The 20,308-nt window shown below is 36.3% G+C and overlaps 4 protein-coding genes across 5 annotated transcripts; 3 read left to right on the forward strand and 1 right to left on the reverse strand.

Moving 5' to 3' along the window:
• Positions 1-1,198: 1,198 nt before the first annotated feature.
• On the forward strand, positions 1,199-2,749 carry LOC100254249 (peptidyl-prolyl cis-trans isomerase CYP26-2, chloroplastic). The gene is made up of 2 exons (XM_002272965.4): positions 1,199-2,178; positions 2,535-2,749. The coding sequence occupies exons 1-2, from the start codon at positions 1,310-1,312 to the stop codon at positions 2,635-2,637; spliced, it is 972 nt and encodes a 323-aa protein (XP_002273001.3). The 5' UTR covers positions 1,199-1,309; the 3' UTR covers positions 2,638-2,749.
• LOC100259364 (uncharacterized) lies at positions 2,532-13,259 on the reverse strand. 2 transcript variants are annotated; one of them, XM_010665223.2, is made up of 7 exons: positions 12,959-13,257; positions 11,903-12,107; positions 8,159-8,282; positions 7,701-8,041; positions 4,986-6,612; positions 3,742-3,923; positions 2,532-3,081 (listed from the first exon to the last, which is right to left on the reverse strand). In XM_010665223.2, exons 1-7 carry the CDS (start codon positions 13,039-13,041, stop codon positions 2,998-3,000), a joined length of 2,646 nt encoding a protein of 881 aa, XP_010663525.1. In that variant the 5' UTR covers positions 13,042-13,257; the 3' UTR covers positions 2,532-2,997. The 2 variants fall into 2 exon arrangements, with proteins under 2 accessions (XP_010663525.1, XP_059590011.1); XM_059734028.1 differs by having other exon boundaries at positions 2,774-3,923; positions 12,959-13,259.
• Positions 13,260-13,541: 282 nt separating this feature from the next.
• LOC100264540 (early nodulin-like protein 5) lies at positions 13,542-14,479 on the forward strand. Its single transcript, XM_002275021.4, has 2 exons — positions 13,542-13,915; positions 14,031-14,479. The coding sequence occupies exons 1-2, from the start codon at positions 13,729-13,731 to the stop codon at positions 14,378-14,380; spliced, it is 537 nt and encodes a 178-aa protein (XP_002275057.1). The 5' UTR covers positions 13,542-13,728; the 3' UTR covers positions 14,381-14,479.
• Positions 14,480-14,963: 484 nt separating this feature from the next.
• Positions 14,964-19,235, forward strand: LOC100249193 (uncharacterized). Its single transcript, XM_002272896.5, has 2 exons — positions 14,964-15,126; positions 18,135-19,235. The coding sequence occupies exon 2, from the start codon at positions 18,160-18,162 to the stop codon at positions 18,832-18,834; it is 675 nt and encodes a 224-aa protein (XP_002272932.1). The 5' UTR covers positions 14,964-15,126; positions 18,135-18,159; the 3' UTR covers positions 18,835-19,235.
• Positions 19,236-20,308: the final 1,073 nt, after the last annotated feature.

A 20,308-nucleotide genomic window follows, 5' to 3' on the forward strand; every position in this document is an offset into this window, starting at 1 on the left:
AAAGTTGTTTTAACCTCTTTTAAAATCATTCCAAATAGGGACTTTTAGTTTTCTTACAATAAATTTCAGTTCTAAGCTCAAAATATGCACATTTTTAATTAAAAATTTTCCTCATCCACCAATATATTCATTAAGTAATTAGTTAATCTATTCCATTAATTTGATTAAGTAGAGTATACCTATTACATATATTCTTTTATGGAGACAAGTCAATATCAACTTCAAGAAAACATATGTTGATTTTTAATTTTTTTTTTTTTTACAATACCCCCCTTTACCCTGCAATCATGACATTGTAGTAGGATATCATCATCAAAGTTCAAGATTTGTGGTTGCATCAAATGGTCATCAGATTCAAAGAGGCCAAAGGTAAGAATCTAAACTTGATTAGATTTTTAGAAAAGGCCATTGATATCTATTTGAAATGACTGACATGGAGTTGATTTATTTTTCTATGGAATGAGGCTCTTCCGCATAGGGAGGGCCTTCTCCTACTAGTAATGCAAATTGTAGAGCTGCTTTGGCAAAGTACGAGGGCAGATTCTTCAAGTAGATGAGGAACACTGTGGCTCTCTTGGGAGCTTTCTGTCTTGGAGACTTTTTCCATGGCTATGGTAGGTGGCTTATCTCACGGGTTTGAATGCAAAGCACTTGGGGTATCCCCTCCTAAGGCAATCAACAACTTCCTACATGAAGGAATGGAAAATCATCTCATTGATAAGGCCGAGAAAATTGAAGAGAACACACAAGGATTTGGTTGGTAAAGATCACATCAAAGCCATTGTTTTGGTGAGTTTTTCACACCCTTTTCCTCTTTTAACCCTTTTTTTTAATGGGACCAAATAATCTTATTGATTATAAATGTAAAACGGTTTCTTTTGAAGTCGTAATTATTAATTGAGGCTTCAATTAAAGAATGAAGTTTTAGTTGACAATCGATGCTTCAACTTAATTTATTTTTAATGATATAACTCCTATGTGATAATAAAAGTATTATTTTGAATATAAATTTGATAAAATAATTAAATTTATTTATTTATTTTTGCATAAAAGAGATGTTTTGGCCCAAACTCCAACTTCAAATCCAATCCTAGTTAAATTCCAGTGCCCTTGCACAAATGAAAAGATGGCCCACCCATGTGGGGGCGCCACATGATCTACAAATACACATTCCAAAACCATGTATGGTTTCGCGTTTTATCTTTCTTATCCACAATCTCTCTCTGGGCAAGGAGAGGCTTCGCTTTGTAAGTCAAAAGAAGAAAGGCTTTTGTATGAGGACTCGGGAGGAACGACTCCTCACATAAAAATGTTGCCAAATTCCAAAATTCTGCAGTTCCTTCGCTCTCCACCACCAGCCCTTCCTCCTCTGCCACAAGCCCCCAACAACATACCCACTTCTCCATCTCCTCCCATCCTCAAACAACAATGCAAATTCTCCCGCCGAGACTTCACAATTTGCAGCAACTCTTCCTTGCTTCTTCTCCTGGGCTCTGCACTTGTGGAATCCAGGGCACGGGCTGAAGAAGGTTCTGCAGTTGATGCCGATAAAACTGATGGACTACAAGAGAACGCTCCTCCAAATTGCACTGCTAAAGCTCCAACTAAGCGAGCATTCCTTGATATATCAATTGATGGGGAGCCGGCAGGAAGAATAGTTATAGGCCTATATGGAGATGATGCACCAGCTGGAGCTGCTAGATTCAGTGGCCTAGTTAGTGGGGCTGCTGGCATTAGCTATAGAAGAAAGGAGTTTGTGAAGATCATGCCAAACTATGTACAACATGGTGGGGTGAGGTCTTATGGCGTGGATGCCGAGCTTGCAAAGCGAACGGGAAGCAATTTGGCAGCTGAGAGTCTGGTAACAGAATGGGAGAAAATGAATGAGAAGTGCCCAGGAACAAAGAATTTGGCAGGGAGTGTGGGCATTGTTGTGAGGGATCCAACCAAACCCCCACCTAAAATAAAGCTGGTTGCGAGGGGAGGGAAGTTGGAGATTGATGAAGAGGATGTCGGAGCGGACCCCAATGGAACAGAGTTTGTGATTACCAGCAAGGATTCGCCCGAATTAGATACCTCAACTTTGGTAATTGGAAGAGTATTGGAAGGTATGGAAGTTGTGGAGAAAATTGGGCAGGTGAAGACTGTGCAAGAGAACACTGGTTCTCCTTATTTCAGGTAGAGTTCGGTTCTTACAGCCTTAGCCACAACATGAATACATCAGACAACATTGAAAATCAATTATTTTTTTCCCCAAACCAAAGCATTAAAATGATGATTCAACTTAATGTTGGTGGATGATTATTAAATAAATCAACTTGAGTGAAATTCATGTGTCATGCATGTTAATACAAAAACAACCTATTTATTAAACGAATTAAACTCAAATATGATTATACATTTAAACCTGTGAAAAACGTATTGGATTCAACTCGTGTTGACAACTTTATGACCCTTAATCGAACCTACAAACCAAGCATGAAAGTCACAAATGATTAGAGAGATGATAGAACTTCTCACTGTTTAATGAGCAGGGTTGCCAAGTTGATCGGAGATAAAAGAGCAACGGTTGCAGAAAGAGGCTTCAACCGCCCTTATTCCAAGGTGCTCATCACAAATTGTGGCTTGATCCAATAGCGGAGAAAGATGTTCCCAATTTTTGCCTTTTGATTTTGTCATAGAGTGTACAATTTCATGTGACAGAATGAATTCTATTGCTATGACTCGATATAGCTCCACTTACATAGTATCATTGTGTAAGTAGACCTGGATATGTAGAGAAAATGCATCTTAATTCTCAACTAGTTTGGCAGTAATTACAAAGCTGCTACTACCACAGGTTTGCTAACATTTTATGGACTTCAGAAAGGGATAGCAGCATGCCTATGGAAATACATTTGTCTCCAGTACCTAAGCATCCTACCAAAACTGGCGAAATCGGGATGTTTGAGGACCTCTTTTGGACACAGCAAATTCAACAACTCAGCATACAGCGCTTTAGGTCGATCCATGAGTGCGCTTCATTCTTTTTTCTGATGACGACATGAAAATCTTTCTAACTGAAGCAATGGGATCATCCACCTGTGCAGAAGTATACAGAGAAAAAGGATTTCACTTTAAGATGACACTACAATAAACAGAGACAAAAGACTAGAATATGTGGAGGTTCTCACTGAAATATGGAGTGAGTGGGTTTGCCTGGGTGGACATGCAGGCAATAATAATTCAAATCATGAATATATTTACTTGGTTAGGCACTCTATTAATATTATTTACTTTGATTTGCCTATCCAAAAAAGGTAACAGTTCAGATTTAATATACTTAAAATTTGGACAGGAGTGCTAAGCCAAAATTTCAAACCCCAGGACTAATTAGAAATATTTTTACTTAACATCATCATCATTGTTGTATCTAATATTCATGAAAAGTCGCTCACTGAGTGTGTTACACTTCAATACTATAGACAAGTACTCCAAACTCAACACAAATGTGAGATGTGTTTGTATTAAATACCTATCTTAGAGACAGCAAGATTAGGGCAGGATAGGTTCCTACAGGATCATGCTAGGTGGGACTGGTTCGACGCTACTGTTATTCCTAAGTCCATGTGATACCACAAGATGTATATGCACTTTACCACCCAATTGGTTCAACCCTGTTGTTATTCCTTGGTCCATGTGATACCACAAGACGGATATGTGCTTTACTGCCCTAACAATGGTATTGAAGTTTTGAAATACCTTGATCATGTTCGAGGGTGAAGGATGAGAAAAATCTTTCTGCTGTTGTAAAGCAGAGAGAGTTTGTTGCCATCCAGGTGCAGCACCGCCTGCTGCTGCAATCCATGGGCAAAAGTGTCTGTGCTGCCAGATTGGATCAAACTCCATGGCTTTATCTATTGGTTGTTGCTTCAGATCATTTGCTAGAAGAATAAAGGAAGCATGGTTAATCTCTGCTAAAAATTAAATATCTTTATGAAAATGTAAACATAAAAAAGCATGTCACGATCAGTAGCAAAAACCACAAGTCGTTGAGGCAAAGCTCCTAGTCATCAAAGGAGGGAATACCTGTTCCGAGCCACCAACCAAATTATAACCAAAGAATCTGGATAAAAGAATGTGCAGAGACCGGTAACATGATATACTATGTGCTCCAATCATCTCAACAATAAAGCAGGCACATTTGGAAATAGCACCAAATTATAGAGATAAAACTGATGTCTTAAGTTCTATTACCTAAGCCTTGTTTAGTGTGGCTTTTTAATTTGCCTAAAGCTCTTTCTGAATGTCAGAGAGTTTTATAATGTATTCCACTACCAATAAAACATTGCAAAGTAGAAGAGGTTTGAGGCCTAAAAGCTCCTTTCAATAAAATTAGGAGACACATTTGTAGATGCATAGAGAAAGAAGTTTCAGAATTCAAAATTATTTTACATGTTGAATACAAACATCTTTATAAACATCTTCTCAAAGAAGGCAATTCACTGGAAGTTACAACTGTGCTAAATAGGCAATTGATCTTCCTCTCTGGTTTTACAAACTCCCCATTCAAAAAGGAACCTCACCCTTCCTTCTATCAAATCAATCTTTTTAAGAAAAGGGCTTCTTCTAGAAGGTCATAATAAGTTCTTCCACCACCAAATTTTTACTGGAAAAAACTTTTGGAGCTAACAAGCCTACTTTGACCCTTCAAAGGTTGTCCCAAATGCAACCATAATACTTACATCCTCATATGTGACCTCCAAAGGTTCTCCCAAATGCTACTATGACATACATCCTTACATGTAATCACTAAAAGAACATGCAATAATCTAGAATCAATGCTGTATTATTTACATCTTGTTCATGAGGAAGTATGATAATAGCAATAAAAGTGGATTGTTGAACCAAGAATGCAGAACCGAGCAAAAAACCAATGAACATTATTTACTTTTTTTCAACACTCATGATCAGGATGCAGAAAGACAAGCAACATTTATGCTTACCTATGCCACAGGCTACAGCTTCGTTATTTACAGGAATCTGTCCTCTGTCTTTGACCCAATCGTCACCCTGGCTATTTGGTTGAGTGCTTAAAATGTTTTGGACCTCAGAATATTTGGCTCCTCCTCTTATGTGTATGTTACAGGCACTATCAGTTCCATGAATCTGCTGAAGATTGCAATCATCAGCCCCAACCACCATTAATGAATCATCCTCACTGATTTCTGCATTTCTAGTTGTCATATTAGCATCTGCACTTGTCATGCAAGAATCTCTAACTTCATTATCTGCACTCTCAGTTGCTGCTGGGTTAACTGCTCCAACATTATCTGCACTCCCAGTTGTTGTTGGGTTAACTGCCCCAACATTATCTGCACTCTCAGTTGCTGTTGGGTTAACTGTCCCGACATTATCTACACTCTCAGTTGCTGTTGGGTCAACTGTCCCGACATTATCTACACTCTCAGTTGCTGTTGGGTCAACTGTCCCGACATTATCTACACTCTCAGTTGCTGTTGGGTTAACTGTCCCGACATTATCTACACTCTCAGTTGCTGTTGGGTTAACTGTCCCGACATTATCTACACTCTCAGTTACTGTTGGGTTAACTGTCCTGACATTATCTGCACTCTCAGCCAACTTGCTATTTTGACCAGAACTTTGTACTACATCTTGCGTTTGAACTTTGAAAATAGAATCATGCATACCAGTTTCAGGAAAACCCAGTCCCTGCTGATTGACATTTGGTCTTTCCAATGACATGTGATTGTTACTGTTTCTAAATGCATCATCTTCCTCACTGATGTTGTTATTCAAACATGGAGATTGATCATTGCTTGTAGCATTAAATTGTCCATCACCATGTCTTTTGCTTTCTAGGAGGACAATAGATTCTGGATGGGCAATTTGTGGAGTGACTGTGTTTTCTGTGTGGTTTTTTCCCTCCAGAAATAAACCCTTTTTATTGGCACCAGATGGACTATTTTCTTGATTAACACAGCTACGATCCCTAAAATCATGATCAGAAGAAAACCGTGCCCTTAAATTCTGACCTATAACAGGTATGGAAATTGTTGCTCTGAAGTTTTGCTCTGTTGGTGGAGGACCCCCTGCAATTGTCAAATTTAAATTCAACAATCTTTCATTTGATGATCTAGCACCATTTGCATCAGTGATCATGACAGCTTCAGTACGGTTGACATGGTTTTCTTTTCCTGAATCCTGAATTCCAGGAGCACCACTGACAGGGCAAAAGACAGTTCCTTTACAATGAAAAGCATTGCTTTCACCAGTAACTTCTGAATTTCCAACTAATCTAAAAAACTCTGTTGGACGTTGAACTGTAGAGAAAGCCCATAATCCAACGGTGGCTCCACAAAGGCTGCATTCTAGAACAACAGAATGCTCAGACTGTAGTTCACTAGATGCCATGGGATCTTCATTTGCTTGCATACTCTTATCAGTGGCAGAAGAGTGGACGCTAATTGGAGGAGTCTGCATATTAGCAACTATACGAGACAGATCCAAATGATTGACATCTTTAGCAGATTTACATTGCCGATCCTTGGAGTCAACCACATAAGGCAGCGAGCGAGGCTTCCAACCACATAAACTTATGAGCTTTTGTGCCTGCACATGCTTTAAAACATCAATAATCTTCATCCAGCATCCCAAAAAAAAAAAAAAAAAAAAAAAAAAAAAAAAAAAAAAAAAAAAAAAAAAAGAAAAGAAATGAAAATCACAACCAACATGAATGGGCGCATTTAACAGAAACAAGAACACAAAACAGAAGATCTTGTAATTTAAAATTCATTAGAACACAAATGGAATATTTTCACTATCACCAGTTCACCAATCCTGTTGTTTGGCATAAGCACTACATAAAATTCAAAATAGTATCATGAAACATTATTATCATTTAAGTAGTGAGAATTAAGAGGAAGCACATATGCAAGAGAGCCTAAGACAAATAAGAGAGAAGCAATGTCAAGCTCACTTCCAGATAAAAGCTATTACTAAGAATTACCAGTAACAAGAAAATGAGCATGATGCTAAAGCTATCTCTCATTTTACAACAGGCATAACCAGTGAATTAGATGTAATCATCACAAGGGACAGAAATAAGCTGGCTTTAATCACATCCATAAGGTTCAAGGAGGGAGAAAGAGAAATGCTAATGACCAAGAATGCATGGCAGAGAATTTTGAGACTATATGGAATCATTTTTTCTCTCACAAATATATATATACACAAACATACATGGCTATGAATAAAAGTATTAAAATATGAGGAATTTAGACATCAGAACAGGGAAGCTGATAGGCTTCACAAAAGAGGAGACTCAAGTGTCCTTTGCTTTCCTGGGAACAGTAACACCTTTACTTGTGCCATGATTGCTAGGGGCATCCTATACGGTGTTTTTTATTTCTTCTTTTTTTCTCCTGCCTTTTTTCTTTTCCTTTCTGCTTGTACTGCTTCTTTGTTGAAGGATCTCTCATCTTTATTTCTAAATTTTCTCTCCTATATATGATATTCTTCATTTCTCATGAAAAAATAAAATAAAATACAAAAAAAGGGGGGAAAAAATCAGTAGACAACACTGATACAATCAAATGCAAATAACTACAAGCCCTACACACGTACACAAATTTAGAATAAAGTACAGATATCAGAAACAGATTAGTATCTATAGCCCTCTAAGCATATAAGCATGGTACCTGAAAATACAAATTAGCAGAAACTGCATCACATTCACTTCCAAGATATTCTGTCTGAGAAGAATCTGCAGACACACTGCCAAATTCCAACACTGCAGATTGTCTAAGAAAATGCTCCAGCTGAGGACTTCTCATGTAATTAATGGCTGCAGATGAAATCAAGGGAAGGGCTACAAGTTGCAAAAGAGCAGAAGATCGTTCTTTGTAACCATCCACTAAATCTTGAACTGTTGCAGGTGGAAACTGTGCTAGCATCTCATCGCAGGCATTGTCCATCCACGGGCAAAGTAGTTTGTGTCCATTATCCAGCTTTAAGCTGAATACCAAGGCTGCCTTCTCAACTGAGAGAATAAATGAAAAAGTTTTAATCCAGTTATAAAAAGGACAACAGTTGCTGCACAAGTCAAATCATTGATTATTAGCACATGACATAGTGAGGAAAGAGAAGCATGGCATGCCTTGCTGCTGTGTCCAAGATGATGGAGTAGAAAAGAGAAGACGTGCTCCACAGGCTTCACAGGCTATGATGTCCATTTCCACATTCACCCAGCCTCTTCTGGCACAATTTATAGCACTTATCACCTGGTAAAATGGAAGACATCATCATTACTACTTCAAAAGAAACAACTTTAAGACCAAATGAATATAGAAATTGGACCAAGTTAAAAACAAACTTATGCACACCCTCTTTTCATTCAGAGAAGGACAAGGAACCACACACAGTTTCTCTGAAGAGGCAGATAGAAAACTATGAGGGTAAAAAAAAAGGATTCTAAAAGTGAAAACACAAAGCTTCAAAATGAAACATCCAACAAAGAGATGAAAAATTTAAATTAACTTTGTATATCCAAAAAAAAAAAAAAAATTAATTTCATGTAATTCCACATGAAAAAAATAAAATAAAAAATTGAGCTTAAAAATTCAAGCTTCTAGAGTTTCATATGTAAAATGTAGAAGTTAGGCAAATGGAAAACAGCATACATTCAATATCCCAAGAAAATTAGAAGTTACCAGAAAGTAAGGCATAGTGAAAAAAAAAATTGAAAAATATTGATTCTCTGAGTGACTCTTTGTTTCCATGTCGTTGAACTTTTTATGAATGAACTGTCAAGCAGAAAAAAGGGAACATCCTAGATATGTACCTTATTCACTAATGAATCAGCATCAGAGAAGGTTCTCAAGATTGATGGTTTATAAAAAGCTAATTTCTTTAAAGATTCAAAGTTCAACATTTGTATGGGTTGCATTCACAAATGTAACATTAAAAAGCTAACTTCAGTTGCATCTAACCCATTAAAATGCAGTGACCAGTTTGGGAAGCACACATGTAAGAGATGCATGGGAGATGGAAGAAGCAAGGCAGCCTTAAAAATATATAAAGAACATGGGAAGGGTACTTACTTGAAAAATGAAAATGACCGACAATCCTAATGGCATTAAGGGAATCTGAGGTGTTATGGAACATATAATAAGACTCAGACTTTCATTTCCATCTTCTGGACCATGGCTATGTTAAAACAACTGGGTTAAACAGGGGGCTTTTTCATCAAAGCAAAGAGACTTGACCTAGACACAACAGGTTTCTGGCTTAGGCATTTGTTAGGCAAGTGCTGTGTTTTCTGAATGGGCCTGATGGGAGGTTTTCTGTACATAACAAGATAGCAGTACTCAACCTAAGGGTGTTGAGTTATGAAAGAAGACACAAGGGGCTAAATTTTTACATTCTCTCCTTCCCCTGTGATCAACAAAATGGATTGGGTGATATTGGATTAGGATTGTAGAAATTTGATTTGGAAAGATGTAGGAAATTTATTCCACAAGAGGTTACCTCTCCCCTTTTTGGAGAGTTCTCAATCTCAACTGGCTGAGTGGTTGCATTTTGTTTTTATTTTCCCACCATATTGCCATCTTCTATTCTTGTCATTTGATGGTGGAAATCTATTGGCAGCTCACAAGAGACGAGCACGGATCGCTTTCAAGCAAAGTGCGTTCACTTATCCAAGAGCACATAGATGCAAATGTAAGATAATTGCAAAGCTGAAGTAACATAAAACATATGATTTCATCCATCCAAAGCATAAACTTCTTCTATTTATATTACTGAAAAGCAAAAGCAATTCTCTCTATTTGGTGTCCCAACAAACAATTTGACTCAAGAAAAAAAAATCATATTTTTCCAACAAATTACACTTAAAATGTGCTGGTTCTTAACATAAAATAAAGAATATACTAGTAAAGAAAATATATCTTAATGTGAAATAAAGGATATACTAGTAAAGAAAATATATCTCCATCGATTAAAAAAGAACTCCTTTCCACATGGAAAACTCTCCCTTTCCTTGGTATCTAGATGGAGAACAGAATCAACATCATCTACAGGAACCCTTTAGAGATTAAATCTATAAAAAGTCTTTAACATAGATCACAACTCCCTCTTCGAGCAGCAACTGCTCACAACTCCCTCTTTGGAAAACAATGATTCACTTTCCAACTCCTCAATACTTCAATTTTATACATCTTCATTCCCAAATCCTATTCATCTAGAAGTTAGTTTTTATGTATTTCATATTTCAATCTTTTCATTCATAAGCCAATTTTTGCATATCTTGAGAGGACAATTACACAAGCATTCTACAATGCTATACAAAGATAATGTGTATTGACAATAGATTTTGAGAATCTGATTTTGGGAAGATTTATGGTGGGCTGACCAACCTTTTGTGTCCACAATTTCCAAGTTTCTATAGAGTTATCTCAGTGAAAACCTTCACCGTCTCAGTCCTCTTTGGTAAGTCCTATCCGCTCTCTTGGAAATTTAACTTCTATTGCAATTTCATTGATATAGGAATTGAACTTCTTGAAAGACTCATGTCTTTACTTAACTCAGTGCACTTGTATCATTCTGTTGTAGATTCAAAAGCCTAGTCTTTATCCTTCTCAGGCTTATTCCCGGTAAAAAAAAATTTCTTGGCCTTCTCAGGCTTATTCACAGTAAAAAAAATTTTCTTGGCGGCCTTGTCCAATTTCTCAAATCCTATCTCGTTCCTTTTAGCCAAATTTTTGTAGAAATCAAAAACCCCTACCAAGGTCAAAGCCTTTGCTTGGTTAGTAGCACATGGGAAGGTAAACACCAATGACATGCTACAGTTGAAAAAACTCTACAAATCTCTTAGTCCTCATTGGTGCATTTTATGCAAAAGATATGGAGAATCAATTGACCATCTTTTTCTACATTGCCCATTAACTTTAGGGCTATGACATAAACTCTTTAATGCAACAAGGATGGATTGGGTTCCGCCTAGGGGTATTGGAGATATGATGATTATTTCTTTTTGAGGATTGAGGAATTCAATTAGAGGCAAAACTCTTTGACAAATTGCTTGCCTCACCTTACTGTGGATTGTGTGGCAAGAGAGAAATGTTAGAATTTTTTAGGAAAAGTGGATAATAGAAGAGATGTTGTGGGACTTACTTCACCTCTACGCCTCTCTTTCGGCCTCTTGTACTATTGTTTTTAGTGGAGTTCCACTTTTTTTTTTTTTTGATAAGTAAAAGCAATTGTATTAAGAATGCCTAAAGAAGTACACTTGAAAGTAAAGGAGTTCTACTTAATGTCATTCAATGCAGTTGGTTTTCAGTTTGTGATTCATAAGGGATGGATAATAGTAAGACGAGTTGACTTTTGACATGATTTATGCAATTTGGACTTTGAGATATGTGGTTGATGCCTTTGTGTATAGGTTCTTGTATAGTGGAGGTGTCTAGTCTTACTTTGATCAAACTTTGTATTTCGAGGGAAGGACCTCTTATCCTTCTCTTATACTTTTATTATTATTATTAATATATATTTTGTTTATGATAAAAATAAAATAAAATAAAATGTGTTGCACATGCATAGCATGTGCTTGGTGACTAGTTTAAAAGAAGCAACCACAGCTTGAACTGAAACAGAAAAACTCAAGTAACTTACAGATATAAAGAAAGAAAAACACAAAGCTTTAAGAACCAAAAGTCATGAAATTAAAGCCCTCCTTTCTTATCATCTCCAGATCACAAAAATAAATAAGGATCCCATCATGGCATAAATTCAAACCCAATGCTATATGCATTTGAAGACAGTATATGGGAAATTTTTGCTAAGTTTGTATTCCAAAAAATAAGACAGGAGACAAGGCTATAATAAAGTGGGCTCCAGAATGAACCTTAGGTTTAGCAAACCAAGTCATAGATTTGAATGTAGCTAATCTCTTCATGAGATCTTCTCGATCCCATGGCCTGCACAATGGAGCCTGCACTGGAGTAGTTGACTTTTGAATATCCTTTCTTAATTTTGATTCAATTGCGGATGCAGACATTGGATTTGGGCGCTTTTTGCCTTTTGACGATTGACCATCGGATGAACTATCACTGGAGAACATAAATAAATCAAACAAATAACAAAACTGCAAAAAGAATATGTACATACATGCTCTTGAGCTAATGCATACACTTTCAAATTGCATAAACCCTTATCAAGAATATCCAGTGAATCACCGAAAGCAGTTGGGTGCAAGATATTACGTTAAGCAAATATAAACCCCGAACAGTAAAAATACTAAATCAAGAAAAAAAATTATAGAAAAGAAACCAAATATCTGTACTGTATTTTCATTTACAAAACAAGAACATCTGTAGAACAATGAGAATTGAGAAAAAATATTGTGTTAAACTCTGTATAGCTGCTGAGGAAACCAAGGAATATAGAAAGAAAATGAAATATTTTGCGTCATAGCATTCTTAAAAGTGCGTTCTTACTGTTTTGATCAACTTTTCTAATGTGATTCAAACAGATACTGTTTTTTCTTCTTCCTTTACCTTTTCTATACAATCAAACAAGAGCTAGGAAAACATTTGGATTAGCTTTGATTAAAATTAAGCAAATAGAAATTATAAAAATCTTTACCCCGTAGGCGATGAATTCGATTCAAATTGCAAAAAAACCTAACCACGATTCAAACACCAACGAAAAATAAGAGAAAGATAAATTTAACCTCTGATTGTTCGCCAAAGAAACGAAAGAACACAAAATAAAAAAAGACTGCGATTTTCCTTGTCTTCGTAATCGGAAAAATGAAAAACCCATCTGAATAACATCCACAGCTGCGTGGAGGTTCCTGTTTTCTCACTTCCGAACCAAACAGGTCCAGGAATTTTGAATATCTATTTCTTTCCCTAAATTTTCTCGGCAAACACTCAGAAGCAAGAATAAAAAGGCTAACCTGGGAGAGTTGGGTTTGGACTTGGGGGGATGGAAGAGCTTGGCCATGACTGACTGAAGCCTTTTCTCAGCCTCTTCCGACATTGTTCTCTCCCAATTTCAGAGAAAATAAATAGTCTTTTAGAATGTTTGGAAATGCAAAAGCTTCTTTGTAATGGATTGATTGAAGAGGTCCACGCGTGAATTTGGACGATAGAGTAAAATCCTGAGAGAGAAAATCGAAACCCTAGTCTCAGTTCCAATTCCAAATCAAAATAATCAAATCTCAGTTTCTGTAAAATCTGTGGAGGCGGAAGGTGGTGGTCCGTAGTCTTTTAAGTATAGTACAAAAACGAAGAAAATTAAACGATGTCGTTTTAACTGGTAGTGAAACGGAGAAATTGAATTTTGGGAAGTTTAACCACATCAAATTTGAGTTACTGGACCCCTTGTGAGTGGGCCTGAAACACGGGCCAACCCAAACCCATACCCAAACCCAAACCCAAAAGTAAAGTTTGGAAAACAGTTAATACCAAGTCAAAGATTACGATCCCTCAGCGGTTACCGCCAACCATGCCCACTCCCCTCAGATTCCTCTCCCTTCTCTCTCTCCCTCTCTCCCTTCTCTCTCTCCCCCTCTCCCTCTCTCTCTCCAACAACCTTCATCCATCCTCTAACTCTCCCTTTTAATTCCAACAAACCCCATTATTCTCTCCTACACATTCTATTCTTCTTCTTATTCTGCTACTACCACTTCCCAAAGAGTTGAACCCAGCAAATATAGCTCCCCAAATGGCCTCCATCTCCAAAGCTTCTCTCCTCATATTCCTCTTCTTCTCTCTCCATTTCTTCCCTGTCATCTCCGTCGAGTTCCTAGTCGGTGATGACGACGGCTGGGCTCTTCCATCATCAAAGAGTGGAGAGCAAATGTACAATGAATGGGCATCCCATAACCGGTTCAAAGTCGGCGACACCGTTCGTGAGTAGCTCATTCCATTAATTTCTTGGCATCATGGCATAGTATATATGTCTAACTTTCTGAGCTGCTGCTGATGCTTTCCTTTTTTTCTTTGTGGTAATTTGCATGGACGTAGATTTTAAGTATGAGAAGGATTCAGTAATGGTAGTGACGGAAGCTGAGTACAACAAGTGCCATTCCGCCCATCCCATTCTTTTCTCCAACAATGGCGATACCATCTTCTCACTGGATCGTCCTGGTTTGTTTTACTTCATCAGTGGGGTTGCAGGGCACTGCGAGCGAGGGCAGAAGATGATCATCAAGGTTTTGGAGCCGCCGAGCCCGCCTTCGGTCCCCAAACAGAATGGGACGTCAAATTCGTCGAATTCGTCTCATAGCAGTGGTGCAGTTGACATGGCTGCTGCCATTTCTGCTTCAACAGTTGGGCTGTTCATCATCTCTTTCTTTGGGGTTCTTCTGTTCTAATTGTTTTGGTGCTTCTTTCCTTTAGTTGGGTGATTATAAAGACAGTGAGATTAGTTATTGCTATTATGAGAATGACTTAATTTGATTCTGAAATTTTAATTAATCTTTCTCCATCTGATTTTCAGTCCTTATTTTTACTTATTTTCTGTGAGTTTGTCAGTTTGTGAGGCCCAGGGCCCATGTTTTGATTTTGGTTAACCTCACATTTTCTCTCCCACATCCAATTTGCGGTTATAAGAATTTATAAATTTTAATTGGACTTCAATTTTTGTCAAATTTAAAAATAATTTTTTATACCACAAAAATAATAAATATAAAAAATTTTAATTATCTCTATTAAATTTCATCAAACTTTCCTAATTTTTGTCAAATTGCATACATGTGGTGTCTAGATAAATTGATAATACATTTTCGACAGATACTAAAAATATTATTATTATTATTATTATAAGAGTTAATATAAACTAAATCAACCGGCTAAAATAAAAATATTTTGAAATTATTATTATTATTTGTGGAAACTCCTAAAATTGAAGTTTAAATTTCCCCTTATATCGAATGGGTATTATAGCCCGTGATGGGGGACAAATTTGTCAAATTACACTTGCGAAGAGACATAAGACTGAAGTTCCGTGGTGAACCCTAGGGTTAGGGTTTTTGGCGAAGCTGTGGTCTCTGAGGAAGTAGAAGAAGAACAACAACAGCTTCCGAAAATCTCTCTCCTTTCTCTTCAAATAGCCAAGCAGGTCACCACTCTCTCTATATTTATCTTCAGATTTACAGCCAAACGAGTTAGGATTGTTTAGGTTTTTTTGTTTTGTTTTGTTTTTGTTTTTGTTTTCTTTTTTTTTTGGGAATAATTATATCAATTCTCGAGCCTGATGATGTCCGCTACATTCAAATGGAAGTGGGATTAAATCATGTACTTTTTTTTATTCAATTTTTCAATACAAGGGACGAAGACCACAAAAAAAAAAAAAAAAAACGCTGCGTTTGAGTTCGAGTTGATTTTATTATTCACAGATATATGTAGCCTGCGGAAGTAAGGAGTCATTCTCCAAAAAAAATGAACTTTGATGGAATTCGAAGTTATAAATAGGAAGATTTTTCTTCTTTTTAGTTTTTTATTTTTTATTTTTAATTTGGCAATTTTTCTGGGTGATATATGACAGGTCTAGCATTTCAAATTCTATATAATTGCTGTTAGTGTATGCCTTAATTTTGTAATGTAACTTTTTATATAAAATTTCTTGTTAGATTATGTAAAATTGCATGCCTAAATTAGGTTGCACCTTGAGCACAACTGAAAAGAATTAATGGAAAACAACTTATTTAATCATGGATGTTCTGCATCGAATATTTTAGGTGGAAGATGTATGTGACATTAAATTGAGGAAGACCCTGCTTGGGTTTCTGTTTGGCAGAACCCCTCACTCTTGTTGGAGATTATATCATACAAGTACCAGTGTGCATCCCGACCTCCAAAAATAGGGGCTTAATTTTGTTAAGTCAGATTCTCACAAGTTAACCTAGAAATTGGATGATTAGGTGAATATTATTTTATTTTATATCCTGGAGGAGGTGGTGGCCATGGATAGATTGACATCTTTATTTGGGTGCTTGGTTGGAATGCTCCTGTCTTTTATCTTGGTTTGCCTTTGGGAGTGTTTCATAAGTCTTGAGCAGTGTGGAATTGGTAGAGGAGAGAGTTAAAAGGAGACTGGCCTCTTGAAAGTAGCAATAATTGTATAAGAGGAAGAATAACCCTTATAAGTTATAAGGGATTACTTTCTTGAGTCTTCCAACACATTTCATGTCTCTATTTGCAACACTCAAGAAAGTGAGGATCGGATTGGAAAAGCTTCAGAGAAGGAAAATGCATCTAGTCTGCCAAAGGATTGTTTGCACTGTGAGGATTAGGAATTATGAGGCTAGAGTAAGGCAAAAGGTTGTGGAGGTTTTCTCATGAGCACAATAGTCTATAAAAGAAGACCACACCAGGAAAACATATGAAAATGGATAGGTGGTGGAGCACTCTAGAGGTGGGAGAGACTTTTGGAGTGAATTTATAGAAAGCCATTAGAAGAGATGAGAAGATTTAAGTCTTTGTATGACTATTTAGGTCAAAAATGGTATGAGAATCAAATTGGGGTTGGACAGATGAGTGAGTGGAAGCCCTTTCAATGAGGCTTTCCCCTTGCTTTTCATGTTAGCCTTTTTCCAAGAATGGTACTGTAGCAGATTTATGGGGAGGGAAGAGTAGAGCCAATGGTCCTTGCATTTCAGTAGGCACCTTCAGGATGGGAAAGGGCGGTGGCAATTCAATTGTGGGGCTTATTCATTATGTGAGAGTGCAAGGAAGCATGGACAACTTATTTTGGAAAGAGGATATAAAGGAAAGCTTTTGGGTTAGGTCTTATTGTAATTCCTTATGTGTTGCAATTAATGAACTTTTCCCTGCCAAAGGAATCTAGAGGTCTTGTTCTCCCCTAAGAACCTTTTTCTTTCTTTCTTTCTTTCTTCTCCATTTTATTTTTTGCGTGTGAAGCAATATGGGGAAAGACAGTAACCCTATATTCCCATGAAAAGCGGGTAGACAATGGTAAACAGATGTAATCTCTATAAATATAGGGTTTATGAACTAAACTAGGTAATCAATTTTTTATTGGGTAGTGTTTTGAAGTTTTAGTTTAGCCCTCCCTTTTTGTTTCTTTAATAAATTCAAGGCTTTCATCTCTGAATGAGATGGTAGTCTTCCTCCCTTTGAGCTATACTGCTGGGCCATACTTAAGAAACCGAGATTAGCCTTTTGAAGAAGCTCACATGTGATGTCCACTTGTGTCCTTCACTGTTCAGTCGGTGAGTGACATTGATATTAAGTGGTATCATGGGAGAATGATGAATGGGTAGATCTGGACCTTGTTTATAGAATAACTGCCCTTAGGAAATGATTGTGGATTCTATTTTCCTCTATTTAGATCTTAGAAATGAGAAGGGATATCACTTATTGTTTTTTGGTTTTAATTGAAAGTAGGAAGAAAAATAACATATACAGGAAATTAGGAGGAAATTTGTTCATATTGAAACTCCAAATTGTCTTTTAAAAGGAGGAAAGTTGGAGAAAGAGTGAAAGAGAAGTTTATTGGTTTTAAGCTTGTGTTTGCTTTTCATTCTGTCTTATTATTGTTATTTTTTCACTTTTCTACTCCTTGTATTACAGTTTTTGTTAATCAAATGGAACCTAAACTTCTTTACATTTATTTGTGTTATATTAGGGGGAACCCAGATGAACTCATGTTTGATTTCAATTGGTTTTTTAGTCCTAAAACTTCTTTCCTTATTTTAGACAGACAGCAAAATCGCTTGTCATGCTCTGTTCAAATTAAATACTTGACTTTTATTTTTATTTTTTTGTAAATAATGGTTTTATATGTGCTTTTTGGTTAAAAAGATCTTTAATATGCTATGACCTATTTTTATTATTGTTATTATTTTGTGAAAGGGAACTCATTAGTATCAAATGATATCTTTGATGACGATGGTGTTCATATTATTATAATTAGGTGGACGTAAATATACTTTTAATGTGTGAGTCTTAATATGCTTATTAACGGCTATTTTATGGCATAAAATTGATCCAGCTATTGCATTACAATGGATCCTATTGCTCTGAACCATCACCTCTTGACATTTATTATAATCTATGTGTACATATAAACATTATGAATTGAAATTTATTTTGATATTTCCTCAGAGCCAGCATTTAACTGAACCACACCATGCAATCCAACGAACCAGCCACTTCCATGGAGGTTGAAAATGTTTTATCGGAACCAAATCCCACATCTGGGACTTTTCCATCAAAGCCAAAGTTTGAGCCTCTAAAGGCTCATGAGATGTCTGAAGGCCGAGTTCAGTTTCGGAAGGTCTCTGTTCCACCCCATCGATATACTCCTCTGAAGAAAGCATGGATGGAAATCTATACTCCAATATATGAGCAGATGAAAATAGACATTCGAATGAATCTCAAAGCTCGCAAAGTTGAATTGAAAACCAGGGCAGACACTCCTGACATTAGCAACTTGCAGAAGTGCACTGATTTTGTCCATGCTTTTATGCTAGGGTTTGGTGTGGTAGATGCCATTGCCCTCTTGCGTCTGGATGAGCTTTACGTAGAATCTTTTGAGATCAAAGATGTTAAAACTCTTCGAGGTGAGCACCTGTCTCGTGCCATAGGAAGACTGTCTGGTAAAGGAGGCAAAACAAAGTTTGCAATTGAGAATGCTACAAGGACGAGGATTGTAATTGCGGACACCAAGATTCACATATTAGGATCTTTTTCCAACATTAAAATTGCAAGAGATTCTCTTTGTAGCCTCATTTTAGGGTCCCCTGCTGGAAAGGTATATTCAAAACTCAGAGCAGTTACTGCTAGACTTGCAGAAAGGTTTTGAGCTTTGCATTTTTGCCGGTTACTGGTAGACATGCAGAAAGGTTTTGTGCTTTCATTTTTGCTGTTGTATCGAGTCATCAATTTTGGATAGTTTGCTTTAAGATCAAAGGCAGTGAGCTGAGGGGGAAATTTTCTGCAGTTGGCTGTTCAACGCATTCATTTTTCAGGTGTCTGCTTGTATTCCAGAGGTTGGATGCAGGTGGATATCTGCTTTTAAGGACTTTGATTTTCTCAAGCCTTTTTACTTTATGTTTTTGTTAACATCACGTGTCTTGCATAGGCATGGTTGAATTAATTTTGGATTGGACAGGAGTTTCTCGAGTCTTGAGCTTTCATCTCTAATGTATAATTGAACAACAGTTTTCTGGCAAATTAATACCAAATGTACTTCATTTTAGCTTATATATTTAGTCTGTTTTTTTTTATTAAAATATTTTTAACTTTCAAAAATATATCCCATTCTTATTATTTCATGTTAGATATTAGATATTAAAATATATTTTTTTTATAGGTAAAAGCAAATAGTATTAAGATGTCAAAAGGGGCACATTAAAGTACACATTGTGTATCCAATGACCACCAAATAGCGTAAAAAAGGATAGGGGAAATAAAAAATACTCTTCCTCAATCCGACTCCAACTGATCAATGGAATCAACTAAGGACATAGATGAATGTTCTATAAACAAGTTAGTTTAAAATAATAAGTTTACAAAAATAAAAATTTCAGCCTTCGAACAAAGAGTTTCACGTTCTTAAAAGATCTATTTCTTTCTTTCCAAATTGTCTAGAAGAGTTGTTTTCCACACTTTTTTTTCAATAAATGAGCATACTATTCTAACAAAGTCTTTTTTAACTGTAGAGTGGAACACCTAACACACCTTGAGCAAGAAGAACAAGAGCTCCCACAACACAACAATCTTGTTTTTTCACAATATAGTATTTGATCAATCAACTCCTCATGAACATAACAAAGGGAGCATTTACTGCTAAAGACTACCTTCTCCTTTGTAATTGGTCTAAAGTCAAAACTCCCCCTCACATTGCCTTCCAAGCAAAAAAGCTAACCTTTGGAGGAATCCATGCCACACAACACTTATTGGAAAAGGCTCTATCCTTCTTAGCTCAAGGGTAGAATAATGAGACTTAATAGAGAATCATCCACTCTTAGTTTAATTTATATTAATTAGTTTAATTAATTAATAAAAATTAAACTAATTATACAACTTTAATTACTTCTATAATTGATTTTCTTATAAAAATTCATTTTCATAAAGATGAATTTCCATTTAATATCATCTTTCTAATCATATATACTTATGATACAAAACTTTTTATTTATTTACTTCTTGTTCTCTTCAACATAATTTCATATTTCTCATTGGTGAAAGAAAAATGGTAAAAGTAAAATCAGACTGATAGTCCTCATCTTCCCAGCTTATTTTATTTTTCTCCTTTAAGTTGCAATGTTCTTTAT

Source organism: Vitis vinifera, chromosome 17 (genome assembly GCF_030704535.1).
Source record: "Vitis vinifera cultivar Pinot Noir 40024 chromosome 17, ASM3070453v1".
In the NCBI taxonomy this organism is placed as follows: Eukaryota; Viridiplantae; Streptophyta; class Magnoliopsida; order Vitales; family Vitaceae; genus Vitis; species Vitis vinifera.